General features: G+C 52.0%; 2 gene segments (V, D, J or C); both read left to right on the forward strand.

Annotated features, from left to right (window-relative positions):
- The first annotated feature begins 8463 nt into the window (after nucleotides 1–8463).
- On the forward strand, nucleotides 8464–9054 carry LOC120380457. The segment is given in 2 exon segments: nucleotides 8464–8548; nucleotides 8643–9054. Coding segments are annotated over 2 exon segments (429 nt in total).
- A 761-nt stretch (nucleotides 9055–9815) lies between these two features.
- On the forward strand, nucleotides 9816–11765 carry LOC120380784. The segment is given in 3 exon segments: nucleotides 9816–9836; nucleotides 10760–10862; nucleotides 10955–11765. Coding segments are annotated over 3 exon segments (525 nt in total).
- The last annotated feature ends 3693 nt before the right edge of the window (nucleotides 11766–15458 follow it).

Consider the following 15458-nt stretch of genomic DNA (forward strand, 5'->3'; position numbering starts at 1 on the left):
TAAAGAGGTCAACCTAGGATGAGACTAAGAAGGAAATGGGAGCAGTGTTAAGCGACCTAGAGGGATGGGGGTGGCTGAGGAGCCCACCGTCCTTGGTACATGGGTAGCAGAAAGAGGTCCATGACCGTGGGGACAGGATGCCTTCCAGGGAAAGGAGGAACTTATGTCCACTTGTAAGAGGTTTGAAGTAAAGGCAGCATTATGGGAAGCTGCCAGTAATCTTTCAAGTTTGGTGCTACTCCAGCGAAGGCTACTGGAGGGTTGTAAATTAGAGTTGGTGGTTAAAGATGATTTGGCACAACAGGGTTGGGAGTCAAAAGCAGAGTTAACAGACCAGCTTAAGAGACAGGAGCTGGGACTTGGGCCTAGGGGAGTGAAGAAATAAAAAGGTTTCAAAGTGAACAAATGGCAGGAGCAGGTAACAACCCCCACTCTTCTGCCAGAGCCAGGATACACCCTGGCGGGGAGCCTACTCTAGGGAGCCTACTCTTGGTTCAGAGCTAACTATATCCTTTATTTCAGTTTACTTAATTGGCTGCTGTTACCGTGTACTTTAAAGTGACCTCACAGGGTTAATTCGTTGCTTCTCAACTCCTTCCCTCCTTTCCGCACGTTTGTTTTATGAGGTTTTAATGGGGGGTACGTTGGATACTCATGGGAAATGTTTGTTTGGACAAAAATGTTAATAGTAACGGTTGTGAAAATGTTAAAGGGTAACAATTGTGGTTTTCTAAAAAGGGAAATCTTGGTTTAATAGTAAAACCCAGATATAAAATGTAACTATATGGGCATCTCTGTGCAGTCACATTCGGTGGTAGTTAAATTATACAAGGGGGTCAAGCAAAGTGGCTACTACCACCGCTATGTTTTTGTCCCAAGAAGCCTTTACAGCTATTCTGAAGGGAAATGGGCCCTTTCCCAAAAGAAGTGGTCTGTAAAGGCTGCTGCAGATAGCAGGCAGCCAGATACTCTGCTCTATATTATTTGACTATTGGATGAGTTAATCAAATTCACTAATGGAACATAAGGAGTTTCTATCGGAACTTAACTTGGCTGTCTCTGAGTGTACAAGATGGGAGAATAATCGGGTACAGTTGTGTAAAAAAATAATAATAGCAGTGCAAGGAATGTTAAGAAAAAAATATGTATATATTTGTGTGTGTGTGTAAATATATATTGTGTAAATATGTGAGGTTTTAAGGACCTTAATCAACACTTCTGGTTTGTAAAACTCTTGTTTTGTAGGTTTAAGATAAATTGGTTTTGTTTTGTTTTTAAATAATACCACTAAAAATCCAGTTCTAGCCAAATCTCACTTCAAACAAAGCACAGATCCAGGGGCCAGGCCCTGCCTGAATAAAAGGTGCTGGTGAGACCCTGAGGCCTATACGTTTGTGCCCCTAAGTTTTAAGAAAGTTTAAAATAAATTGTGTGTGCAAATTAGGATGCAAACTGTGCAAAGATAATTCAGGAAAATTTGTGTTTGGGGCTGCATTGTTGGATTTTGGAGTGAAATTGCTTAGTCTGAGGAGAAGGGTCAGTTCTGCAGGGGTAGGATAAAAGTTACTTCTGGTGCTCAGTAGATGGATAGGCCCTTGTGATGGCCCCTTTACAAAGAGTGAATTTCACATATACAGGATTATCAATGGGCAGCCAGGGAAGGTCACTTCTAGTTTATTGGCCAGACTCTTCCAGCCCATAATCTGCACTCAGGGCTCAGTGTCCCTACTGCTCTTCGCTGAGGGCTCAGCTTCTCCAGTGACTTCAGTGGGAGAAGGAGGAAGCCTTAAACTGGAGCATGTCTGATCAGAGAGTCACTGGGGGTGTCCACAGAGCGAGGACGGATGCACGTGCTCCTCCCTGCTCTGCTGAAATCCACTCTGGGCATCTGCTCCCTGCGCTCCCTGGGAGGAGATGGAGTCAGCGGAGTCACTGTGCGGTGTCAACAGGGGGAGATACTTTGTGTCTGTTCTCATTTCTGCGGAATGAAAGTGCCACCCCCAGGAAATCCCTTCCCAAATCTCTTCAGGGGAAGGTTCTTGTCTGAGCTTAGATGGCTTCCCCCTCACTGTGTATCTCGCACAGTAACACATGATGGTGTCCTGGGGTTTCAGGCTGTTCATTTGCAAGTAGAAATTGGAGCTGTCCTTGGAGGCTGTGAAAAAGCCCTTTATGCTGTCAGAGTAATAATTTGTAACTGCAGGTGTGTGACACCTGACCAGCCTCTCCAGCCGCTTTCTGGGCTCCTGTTTGAACCACGCCATATAATAGCTGGTAACAGCGAGCCCGCTCACGCTGCATTTCAGCCAGTGGGTTCTCCGGGCATCTTCATTTCTCGACCGGACTGGGTCAGAACAACCTGTGACCGGGCCCCTGTGTAAGAAAAGGGCAGGAGAGAAGAATGAAAGGAAATAAAATATGGAAGAGCATTTTACAAAGTATGTGAATATCATTGCAGAAATACAGTGATAGTCTCCTGCTTCTGCAGTGGATTTGTGGAGAGAAAATACCTTCCACAGCTGCCAGAAGGAAAAGTAAATGGAGCCTGTCAAAGGTCTCACCCCCACTTGGAACTGTTGGGCTCCAATGTGGGGACCTGACTTGGTTTCCCTCTAAACTAAAATCCTAGCTTAGATCTAGTAGGCTGCCACCACTCAATCATTAAATGTGGATTGAGACACAGTCCTTCCCCAAAATCCTATGGGATTCCAAGAGCCCCAAATCCAGGGAGTTCTTACACCCAGGAGAAACAAACCATTCCCCCTGCTTCCTCCCCCCTCCCTTTTCCTAGGAGAGACACGGGATCTAACTACAGAGGGATACCTCCCCCTTCTCTTTCCCTGAGAATCCACCCAAGGAAAGACCAACAAGTCCTTAATAGAAAAGAAAAGAATTTATTAAAGACTAAAAAGAAAATACAGAATCTCTATGAGCCCAAGCTGGACACTCATAGGGAATAACCTTATCAATCTCTGGAGAGAATCCCCTCTCCCGCTTTTCTCAGTAAAAGCAATATCAGCAAACAGGAATAAAGCATTTCCTTTAGCAAACACACAATTGCAAATATAGAAATCAAATCATAAGACTAATTTGCCTTTCTAATTAATACTCACTATTAATTAGTAGAAACTACTCCAGGAGAACTTGGAGACATGACTGTCCTCTGTTAGATTCAAGAACAGTTCTCACTAAGACAAAGGCTTCCCTCCACAGAGATTTGAAAAAATCTTATCTCTGATTGGTCCTCTGGTCAGGTGGTCACCAGGTACTACATGTTAACCCTTTACAGGTAAAAGAAACCTTAACCCTTAACTATCTGTTTATGACAGAGCCAAAGTCTCATTTTTGCTGATGTTGGAGGGGAAATTTCTCAGGGAGACTGGCTGGTAGCTGCAGAGACACAGGGGTTGTGGATTGTTTCTCTTGGTACCTCCTGGACAGGAGAGAGAGAGAAAAATGTAAGCAGGAAATTGTAACCCCATTTGCATATCCCCCTTCTTTATAAGAGACAAAAACTTCTAGCCTGCTCTCTAGATTTCAGTGACATTTGAGTAAAGGGTGTCTTTGCCAGGAAGCCTCATGCTTAAGTACTCATTCCCAAATTATAAACTTGGAACCTCTTTGGTTTCTTTTTTTTCAGAATTGCAGTCGTGGTGGTTGATTTTTCTATTGATAATCAGTAATTGATAACTGCTTATCAATAAGTGGTAAGGGTTCTCATTAATTCCTTTTTGCTTATTGTTGATTCATTGTTGTTAGTCTGATGTTATCTGATTAAAACATGACCATATAGATAATTGTTGCAAACACTGTTATATTCGCTATAAAGGTTGTCCAGTGAGGTGTCTAGGAAAAGGTTATGATATGCTGGTTATGATTATGCTATCTTAATATACATATTCAAGGGGTGTGATAGCTCAGTGGTTTGAGCATGGGCCTGCTAAATCCAGGGTTGTGCGTTCAATCCTTGAGGGGGCCACTTAGGAATCTAGGGCAGAAATCAGTACTTGGTCCTGCTAGTGAAGGCAGGGGGCTGGACTCCATGACCTTCCAGTTCTAGGAGATTGATATATCTGCTATTATTATTTTTGTATTTGTACTAATGCATATTGGCACTTGTAGCGGGGTGGCTACCCGCTCCTGCCCTTTTGGGGCTTTAAAACAGCCCTGGGAAGGGGCTTTAGGCTGGGCTGATTGGAGGAGTGGCTGCAGCTGGGGCCATGCCCCAAACAGAGCTGCAGGGCCTTATAAGGCGGCCAGGGAAGCCAGAAGGAAAACAGTCAGTCCCTCTCTCTAGCTGTAGAGGGAGATGGGCCTGGCTACCTGAGTGAAGCAGGGCTGGGGGAAGGCAGAGGAGCTGGGGAGCTCCTGCCTGGAAGGCCCCAGGCTGCAGCCTAGCTTTAGGCCAAGAGGTACTGGGGGTTGCAGAGGGCAGCCCAGGGATAGGCAAAGGCAGCAGGTCCAAACCCTCCTTGCCGGTGATGAATAGGCTGATACTGCAGTCTGCCCCAGGGTGCGAGGGTGCTAGACAATGACTGGCAGTAGCCATACACTGAGGCAAGGTGGGGATAGAGGGTGGGGGTTCCCTGAGGAAGGGAGACCCAGAGAGAAAGGGGTTACTGCCTGGGGCAGCACCCCATATAAAAAGGCACCGGGGTACTGGGAGGGACACGGGGCCGGTAGAAGACAGATGGATCACCGGCCTGCAGAGGGCGCTCCGAATGCTGGACTGAGCTAATTCCCAAGGACGACCAGCAGGAGGTGCCGCAGGGTTGAGTCTGGACAGGTTACAGCGCTATATCTGGATTTCAAATGTTTGCTCCTGGAGTAACACCTACAAGGTAGTTATCCAGCACGTCTTGGAGGGACTATTCAAATTAAGTGGCTTATCAAGAAGCACTTAACTAACAGTGGACCATGGGAGATGCCAATCTACACTGGATGGACTGTCCTGCAAACCTGCTGTCTGGGGTATAGGTAACAGCTTCCTGCAGTGACTAAGGAATCATGCATGGAAATGTGACTCAGTCATGTGACTCCAAACACTGTCTTATCACCTGTAATTTTCCACTAGCTGTGCTGAGGGCTTTGTCTGAAACATGGGTTTCCCTCCACATGGCAGAAAATATAAAAGGTCCTAGAAACACCTCTGTTTTGCCTTTTTCCTGCTCAAACCTCTAGAACAGGGGTGGGCAAACTATGGCCCACGGGCCACATCCAGCCCACGGGACTGTCCTGCCTGGCCCCTGAGCTCCTGCCCCAGGAGGCTACCCCCAGCCCCTCCCCTGCTGTGTTCCCTCCCCCACAGCCTCAGCTTGCTCGCTCTGCCACCAGCGCAATGCTCTGGGCATTGGGGCTGTGAGCTCCTGTGGCAGCGCAGCTGAAGAGCCCAGCATGACCTTGTCTCTGTGCTGCGTGGCGGTGGTGGCAGCATGTCCTGGCTCAAGTCGGGTGATCTGGCTGTAGAACCCCCATCCACTGGTGCTCCAGGCAGTGTGGTAAAGGGGCAGGGAGTGCGGGGAGGGGAGGTTGGATAAAGGGCAGGGGAATTTGCGGTGATGATCAGGGAGCAGGGGTGTGGATGGTGGTCAGGGGGAACCAAGGGATTGAATGGGGGCATGGGTCCTGGGGGGCAGTCAGGAAGGAGAGGAGTTTGGATGGGGTTTTGGGGGCAGTCAGGGGACAGGGAGAAGGGGTGGTTGGATGGGGCAGGGGTTCCAGAGGGGCTATCAGGCAACAGGGGGGGTTGGATGAGGCAGGAGTCCAGGGGACAGATAGGAGGTGAGGGCTGGGCCATGACCCCCTCCCCTAACTGGCCCTCCATACAATTTAGGAAACCTCATGCGGCTCTCAGGCCAAAAAGTTTGCCCACCCCTGCTCTAGAGTATTGACTTATACGAATGGGAGCATTCGAACCAATGCACTGAGGACCTTCCAATGATTTGGAAGCAGCCAGAGACTTGACATAAGCGAGCAGTTTATTCCATCACTGCTACGAGCCCGATCCAAGAACTTTGCAGTTACTGTATGTAACTGATTCCTTTAACCAATTTTAACTCTCACCTTTCTTTCTTTCTATAAACCTTTACATTTTAGATACTAAAGGATTGTCATCAGAGTGATTTTTGGGTAAGATCTAAGTTATATATTGACCTGGGTTTGTGTCTGGTCCTTTGGGATCAGAAGAACCTTTAATTTGAAGAGATTGGGTTTAAGGAACCACTCTTCTCTAAGTCTAGTGTTTTCCGTGGTAATACAAGGACTGGAATGCCTAAGGAAACTGCTTTTATGACTCCTTGCTATCCAGTGTGGTGAAACAGAAGTTTACTTTTGTTGCTGGTTTGTTATATCCTATGGGGGATTAGCCCAGGGCCAGCACTTCCATTTAGGTGACCTAGGCAGTCGCCTAGGGCGCCAGGATTTGGGGAGGGCGGCATTTTGCCGGGAGAGCGGCAGGCACCTCCGGTGGACCTCCCGCAGGTGTACCTGTGGAGGGTCCGCTGGTCCTGCAGCTCCGGTGGAGCATCCGCAGGCACACCTGTGGCAGGTCCACCGGAGCCGTGGGACCAGCGGACCCTCCACAGAAACGTCTGTGGCAGGTCCACCGGAGCCGCGGGACTGGCAAAATGGGTAGAGCCGACTCTGTGCCTAGGGTGCCAAAAACCCTGGCACCACTCCTGGATTAGCCACCAATATTGGAGTGTATCTGCCCTATTTTTCAGCAGTTTGTCCTGAATTTGGCATTCTCTGGTATGAGCCAAGAAGGCACGGGACAGTTGGGCACTGAATGAATCTGTACATGTATAGAAAGAATGCTCTCTTAAATCAGGCTTGCAATTTCAATTGGTTGAGTGCCTGGCCCTCATCTCATTGTATCACTAGATCTCTTCTTTCTGTTACTAATGTTTTAATCTTTTGAATAACTGGCCAGAACACCAGCCATTGTCAGTCAGGGTAGCAGCCTTGGATTCTTGGAGCTTCCTGAATTCACATCTGTGAGGCTCTGACCCCAGACTGATTGTCCTTCCTTTGGCCTTACCCAAAGCTCAGTAAAGTCAGAGAAAGTTTTCAGAATTGATAGCTATGGGCATTGAATCAGCCCCTTAAAGCATTTCTCTCCCTGAAGGTGGCAGACATTGTCCTGTGATGCCGGGGAAGTGTTGGCTAACAGGAGAGTGATGGTTGTGAAAGGAGATAGATAAATGGATGACTCAGGTCTTTTATAACGTTAGTTATGAAAACACAACGTTAACCTGGATATACTATGACGCTCACGTTTCTGGAAGACAAAGCCTGAACTTAGTCCTTTCCTTTGCCAAGCCTGATCGATGGAATTTTTCTGGCAATAGCAATTGGTAAAATATCAGTAGCCAGTACCAGGGAGATGCCCATTTGTGGATAGCGTCAGACTATCAATCTAGGGCTCCTGCTCACAGCCCCTTTCAACTCCAAACCTCCCTGGATGAAATATGCATGCACATCCCTCCCCGGGTGTTTCCTGTTTAAATCTAGATAGATTAATTTAATTATGCTGAGAGCAGATGTAGGATGGAATGAAGAGGGCCATGAAGTGACAGGGCCCTTGGTTCTCAGACGGTTTGGCTGAGGCCCAGAGAGGTGAGAGTCTGATTTCTCCTTGGCGGTCACGGTGTTTGAGAGAGAGAGCAGAGTTTATGATCCCATAATATTGGTTGTCTCTGAGCCGTTCCCTGTCTTTCTCAGAAATGTCTCCGGAAACTTTACAGGCCGGTGTAAGGGACTGTCTGGGCTTCATCACTGACACATCCCTACGCACAGAGCAAGTCACTCCCTCCAGCAGCGCACAGCGGTGTCTCTCTCAGCGCAGTCTCTCCGCCTCACAGGTGTCCCTGCTACAGGAAAAGCAGCGGACACTAGGGCGATGCGTTTCCCCCGAGCGTGTGCTCAGACTGTCCCTGGCTAGTGCCGTCACGGCCTTTACTCTGACAGAGCCCACAACCCGCACCGCCCCTCCGTGCTCAGCTCTCCCCTCTCCCTGAAGCGGATTCTCGCTCTCTGGTGCCCAGCCGGAACCAGCCTGTGGGCGGCTCCCCGCAGCTGCGGCTCCTTCCCAGTCCGACACTCCCGGGACAGTGTCACGTCTCTGGACATCTCCCCTCTCTTGTTTGTATTGTACAGCTCGGCCCGGGGCATTCGGCACCAGGCGCGGCTGGATTGGAAGCCCCCAGTGTAGGGACCCGATCCACAGCCCCTTGCTTCCCTGAAGGGCTCCAGTGAAGGTGACTTGACTTTGGGTCACACGCTAAGACATGAGGGGATGCGGGACTCTGCTTCCCAAGGACAGCGCTCCCTGCCTAGCGGTGTCCCTCCCTTTATACCCGCTGGGGAAACCCGCATGCAAATCCCTGCCCCTACCCCGGGGCCTTCCTATTTAAATACAAACCCCTGAGTCGGGGAGTCTCAGCTTCTCCCCAGACACAGAACTGCCCGCTGAGGCGTTTTCCTTCTTTTATGGCAACAAGAATGAAATCTCTGTGGCTTTTCCTCTCCCTGTTATCCGCCCCTACCTGTGAGTGTGGTTCAGAGAGCGGGGAAATTAGGGACAGATCCACAGATTCATCGCCTGGCTAATTACTTCCATAACCTGTTTCCCTCTTCCCCAGGTGTCCTCTCCCAGGTGCAGCTGGTCGAGTCCGGCCCGGGCGTGGTGAAGCCCGGACAGACCCTCGCACTGACCTGCGCTGTCTCCGGGGTCTCTATCACGAGCAGCAGCTACGCCTGGAACTGGGTCCGGCAGCCCCCCGGGAAAGGGCTGGAGTGGGTAGCACGTATATACCCACACGACGGGAGAAAGTGGTTCGCCGCGTCTCTCCAAAGCCGGACCAGCATCTCTTCGGATACCTCCAAGAACCAGTTCTCCCTGCAGCTGGCCTCCCTCGCGGCTGCGGACACCGCCATGTATTACTGCGCCGGAGACACACAGCGACACGGAGCAAAGAGGGGCTGGCACAAAAAGGGGAAGCGGATTGTCTAGAGTCACTCGGGGCCCTGTCACACTCAGTCTCCACTGGAAGCGGGGTGAGACACGGGCCCAAAGGAGGTTGGGGGGGCGTGTGTGGGGGGGTGTTCCTCGTCTCCTAACGCTGCTCCTTGTAACACGGACACACAGAGATCACATCTCACGGCTCCCCCGGGGGGAATAAGGTCTCGTTCCTAGCAGTCATCACACAACCCTTCTGGGTACTAGCTACAGCACACAGCGCTGCATGTCCCCCTCCGGAGCTCAGGAAATCCCAGCGGGGTTCAAGTCCAGTTCGTTTAGCCCAATATCATGTCTCGGAGCATGACTAGCCGGGGCTGCTTCACGGAACCCCGCAGCTGAGGATGTGAGAGAATCCACCCTCCCCATCGGGTCTCGCCCTGGTCTCTAGCAGAGGTTGGGTTAAACCAGCGACACCCAGACTGTGGCTCTCCAGCAGCAAGGGGCTTTTTAATGTGTCTCCTGCCGCCCTTTGCAGCACCTGGTGTGATTTAATTATGAACCCATCCAAGTTATTAACCAATCAGGAGGTGTTTATTATGCTATTAACCAATTAAGTTATCGACTTGCACTAAGTTATTAATTTACTAGGGGAATTTTACAGCTATAGGTGTACAGACAGATTAGATTAGATAGAGGGGGTGGACGGGGATAGATAGATTATACAAATATTTATATATAATATAATACATTAATATACTAAATACAGTATATAGAGAGAGTGTGTCTAGGTGTATACACGCACTCTAGATATTTTCCCTGTCATTCACACTACATGGCTCTTTGGGTCGTACCGATGGATAATTTGGTTCCTGAGGTCTGAGTATCACTGGTTTGAACCCTCAGGGACAAGGTTTAATATCGGTGCCAAATTCTCCCCTTCCCCTGCCAGTGTGTGTCCCAGCCCCGCTCCTGACCCACCCAATCACAGGCCTCCTGTGGATACAGCCCAGAACTTTCCTGTCTCTCAACTTCCCTCCCTCCTGCCCTGAAAGCTGTTGGCTGATGCTACTTGGGAAACCCAACCTTTCTCCCTCTCCCGGTTAGCCGGGGTGGCCTCTTAGCTAGCGAGATCCAGACAGAGGGAGCTGCCCTCACCCTCCCAGGGCCGAGCCCCCTTTAGAATCATAGAATCTCAGGGTTGGAAGGGACCTCAGGAGGTATCTAGTCCAACCCCCTGCTCAAAGCAGGACCAATCCCCAGACAGATTTCACCGGCAGTTGGATGCCCAGCCCCCACCCGGTCTCTGCTCTTCTCTGCCCTTTGTCACTGGAGCATCCTGGATTTTTCCCTCACAGGTGAAGCAGGGAAGTGTCATTAGCCCCATTTTACAGAGGAGGAACTGAGGCCCTGACTCAGGAAGGCTGAGATTATCCAACCCACCTAGGGGATTTGGGTACCCACCGCCCACTGACACGAGTGGGAATTGTGCACGCAGAGCCCCTAGGTGGATTCACACAGGGCAACAGGGAGCGAGTGCGGTGATGTAGGAACCGATCCTGTCTCCTGGGGCCACAGGCGAACCACCAAAGGCTAATGTACAGCTGCGCTGGGCTGACCGCGAGGTCTCTCTGGGGTGTAAAGGGGACCCCTGTCCCCGAGGGGACATCGCCGTGTACTGAGCGCTCACCCCCTGCCAGCTTTTATACCCACCCGGGGAACCCGCATGCAAATCCCTGCCCCGGGGGGTTCCTCTTTAACTACAAACCCCTGGTTCTAGGAGCCTCAGTCTCTCCCCAGACACAGAACTGCCCGGTCCTGCCTGCTGGGGAGTTTCCCTCACTGCATGAACACGAGAATGAAATCTCTGTGGCTTTTCCTTTCCCTGTCTCTGCCCCCTCCTGTGAGTGTTTATTGAGACCGAGAAAAGTATCACCAGATCCACAGATTCTTTCGGTGGCTAATTCTTTCCTTGCTTTGTTTCCCTCTCCCCAGGTGTCCTGTCCCAGGTGCAGCTGGTCCAGTCCGGCCCGGGGGTGGTGAAGCCGGAAGCGACCCTCAGCATCACCTGTAAAGTCTCTGGAGTCTCTGTCAGTGATCACTACTGGCACTGGAACCGGCAGCCCCCCGGGAAAGGGCTGGAGTGGATGGGCTTTATCCGGAGCACTGAACGGGGAGGGACCACAGAGTATAACTCGGCTCTCAAGCCTCGTGTCACCATCACCAGGGACACCTCTAAAAACGAAGTTTATCTCCAGCTCGGCTCGCTGACAGCTGCAGACACCGGCACCTATTACTGCGCCAGGGAAGCCACAGTGACACAGAGCAGAGCAGGGACTGGTACAAAAAGGAGAAGCGAATTTCGTAATAATCACCCGACATCATGTAGGGGATGAGACAGACAGGCGGGGCAATACCGACAGGGGATCTCAGGAGCCACCCGCTGTTCTCCGCGTGCGTCCACCCTCCCAGCCCCTTCCGCCAAGGGATGTTACACGCTCGCTTCCCTGCGCTTCCCACTGAAATGTGCACCGGGGACTCACTGACACCGTGGTAACGGTGACATGAACGGTGAGATACTCCGGGCCTCAATACCAAAGCATGTTCCGCGCCTGCATCGCTGAGTGACGTCAGTCACAGCTCTGGGCGATTATCCACTTCTGGGAATCCGGCTCCCTGGGACTCGCGCTGGGACCCGAACAATTCACAATCCCAGACTCAGACACCGCTTTAGGAAACGTTGCCCCAGGGGAACTAGTGCCAGAGGCGCTAAGCGGGCACTGCTCTGCCTGAAGTCAGTGAGACCTGCCGGGGCCCAGCGCCTCCAAAAATCAGCCCTCCCGCTGCAGCTCGTTAGGGGAGGAAGGGCAGGACTAGGGGAAAGGCGCGGGGCCGGGTTAAGGAGATTCGGGTTCAGTTCTGGTCTCTGCCAGACACCGCCTGAGAGGAAGTGGGTAACTCAGATCATCTCTCTCCCTGCCCGGTCCCCACCTACAAAAATCCCCCCTCCCCACCTGGGCGTCTCAGGGCCCCCCGGGGGGGGGGGGCAAGAGGGGCAATTTGCCCCAGGCCCCGAGCCCCACAGGGGCCCCCACCAGAGTTTTTCAGGGCCCCTGGAGCGGGGTCCTTCTCTCGCTCCCGGAGGACCGGAAAACTCTTGCAGGGCCGGGCGCAGGAACTTCTTCCGCTCCCGGTCTTCGCTGGCGGGGGGTCCTTCCGCTCCCGGGCGGAAGGAACCCCCGCTGCCGAATTACCGCCAAAGCGGGACCTGCCCCCGAAGTTCAGCTCGGTCTTCGGTGGTAATTCCGCGGCGGGGGCCCTTCCGTTCCGGAACCCGCTGGCGAAGTGCCCAGAAGACCCGCGGCGGGGGGGGGCCCGCCGCTGAATTACCGCTGAAGACCGGGCTGCACTTTGGTGGCGGCGGGTCCCGCTTCGGCGGTAATTCGGCGGCGGGGGGTCCCCGCCGCGGGTCTTCGGGGCACTTCGGCGGCGGGTCCCGGAACGGAAGGGCCCCCCGCCGCCGAAGACCCCGGGCCCCCGGAATCCTCTGGGCGGCCCTGGGGCGTCTCACTCCCACATCCAGACAGCGATGCGTGAGGCGTTTCCGCAGCAGCAGCAGCTGCAGCTCTGGATGCGGCCAGACGGGGGCGCTGCTCCCAAGCGGAATGGAATCCTACCGCAGCCAGGACCAGGCAGGGAGCGGAGTCAATTATGCAGCAGCCTGGGTGGGGACAGCTCATAATTCGTAGGGTCCTGTCATATCATCCCCTGTTCCCGGGGCTCCGGGGGGCGGGACAAGTCTTATCAATGTAGGGAAAGGACAAGGAATCGAAGAGCCTTCTGAAAATTAAAGGCTCATATCTCAAAGGAACACAACTTTATAATCACAATAACAAACAGCAAAGAATCTGTGATGAAGTGTGTGTGTGTGGGGGGGGGGGGGTTCTTGGGTTTTCTGTATTTTCCAGTGGGTTGCATGCAGAGGGAGGGAGACTCAGTGTCCCTGAGTGTTATTGGTTTAACGAGGTGAGGGGAGAGGGAGTTTGTTGTTACAGAGAACCAGAGATGGAACTCGGGACCCCGGCCAATGGCATGGATGATGGAGACCAGGGGCGGCTCTAGCCACCAGCGCGCCAAGCAGGCGCTTGGGGCGGCCGTTTCCCGGGGGGGCGGCATTTGGCTCCGGTGGAGCTCCCGCCGGCATGCCTGCGGCAGGTCCACCGGAGCCCGGGACGACCGGACCTGCCGCAGGCATGACTGCAGCGGGTCCCGTGGTCGCGGCTCGGTGGAGCTCCCGCAGGCATGCCTGCGGGAGCTCAACCGGAGCCGCGGGAAGAGGGGACCTGCCGCAGGCGCTCGTCCCGGGCTCCGGTGGACCTACTGCAGGCATGCCTGCGGTGGGTCCACCGGAGCCAAATGCCGCCCCCCAGGGAAAGGGCCGCCCCACGCGCCTGCTTGGCGCGCTGGGGTCTAGAGCCGCCCCTGGTCACCTGGTGACCCAGCTCAGGAGTCACAGCCGGTTCTGGCTAGTGGAAGGACAATGGGCTGTGAAGAGAGGACCCCGGAGACCTGACCAGCCAGTTCGGGCCAGAAGAGGGCTGAGAGGAGAGGAGACCCAGGCCATCCTGTTTATGACTCTGTTTACCTGAAGAGAAGACAGGGGCGGGGCTTAGGGCTGGGGATATAGGAGGCCCATCTGAGAAGCAGGGGGGCTCTGGGCTGGAGAGGTGGAGCAGGCAGAGCCCACCTGGCTGCAGGGGGACTGGGATATGCTGTGCTGAGGGAGGCCAGGCCTGAGGCCCTTAGAGTTTCCTGTGCTGTGTTCAACTTTCAATAAACCCTCCTGTTTTATGGTGGCTGAGAGTCACTCTGGTCTAGAGAACAGGGGGCATCAACCCCTTTGGGGGTGAGGAGGCCCAGGGGGTCCAGAGCGAGGGGACTCCCTGAGGGGGCCCACGGCAGAGACAGACGTGCTAAGGCTCAGAAAGGTGCGGCTCCAGGAGGTGGAGGGGCCTGACCCCCAGAGAGAGAGTGGACCCCCAAGAAGGGCTGTCGCACTGAAAGGGATACCCTCCCCCCCCATTGACTGCATGGGACCACGAGTGGGCACGATCTGTGAGTCTGTGACATCTGGTCCAGGATTTTCAAATATATGGAGGTGCTCAAAGATGAAGAGAGACACCCAGTGGTATTTTCAAAAGCTCCTGAGTTAGCCACCTAACTCCTATGGAGGTGTTATTTTATATTCCCCCCCCCCCGCCCCACAATCCATTGGGCCAAGAGTCATTCAAATCTGAAATGTATTTTCTATTTCTGTTGTTAAATGAGGGCAAGTCCCTGAGAGCGCAGCCTCTTTTAACCTGAAATCTTGTCGGCCACTTTCCCCTCTCGCCTCCACCCCCGGTTGGGTCAAACCGACCTGTATGGCCCTGCCTCAGTGGGTCCCTGTTTAAATACAAAGCTCTGATTCTAGACACAGCAATATTCATACAGGGATATCTCCTTCACACAGTCTTCCACAATATCTGCAAATAAATGTGAAATCCGTACAGACTTTTATCCTCTATTGGTCTTTCCTTCAGCAGGGAATGAATCGTTTCTCTTTATAACTCTGTCTCCCATTCATGTATTTGCCTTTTTTCCATAGGAATGGCCCTACTGGGTCAGACCAAAGGTCCATCTAGCACAGTATCCTGTCTTCTGACAGTGGCCAGTGCCAGGTGCTCTAGAGGGAATGAACAGAACAGGGAATCATCAAGTGATCCATTCACTGTCGCTCATTTCCAGCTTCTGGCAAACAGAGGCTAGGGACACCATTCCTGCCCATCCTGGCTAATAACCATTGATAGACCTATCCTCCATGTATTTATCTAGCTCTTTTTTGAACCCTGTTATGGTCTTGCCTTCACAACATCCTCTGGCAAGGAGTTCCACAGGTTGACTGTGCATTGTGTGAAAAAAAACCTTCCTTTTGTTTGTTTGAAATCTGCTGCCTAGTAATTTCAGTTGGTGACCCTAGTTCTTGGGTTATGGGAAGTAGTAAACAACACTTCCTTATCTATTTTCTCTACACCAGTCATGATTTTAAATACCTCAATTGTATCTCCCCTTAACTGTCTCTTTTCCAAGCTGAAAAGTCCCAGTATTATTAATCGCTCCTCATACGGAAGCCGTTCCATATCTCTAATCATTTTTGTTGCCCTTTTCTAACCTTTTCCAATTCAAATATATCTCTTTTTTTTTAAATGGGGCACCACATCTACACACAGTATCCAAGATGTGGGAGCACCATGGATTTATATAGAGGCAACATGATATTTTCCGTCCTATTATCTATCCCTTTCTTAATTATTCCCAGCATTCTGTTCACTTTTTTGACTGCAGCTGCACATTGAGTGGATGTTTTCAGAGAACTATCCACAATGACTCCAAGATTTCTTTCTTGAGTGGTAACAGCTAATTTAGACCCCATCATTTTGTATGTATAGTTGGGATTGTG

The sequence above is a fragment of the Mauremys reevesii genome, linkage group 13, assembly GCF_016161935.1.
Source record: "Mauremys reevesii isolate NIE-2019 linkage group 13, ASM1616193v1, whole genome shotgun sequence".
Classification (NCBI taxonomy): Eukaryota; Metazoa; Chordata; order Testudines; family Geoemydidae; genus Mauremys; species Mauremys reevesii.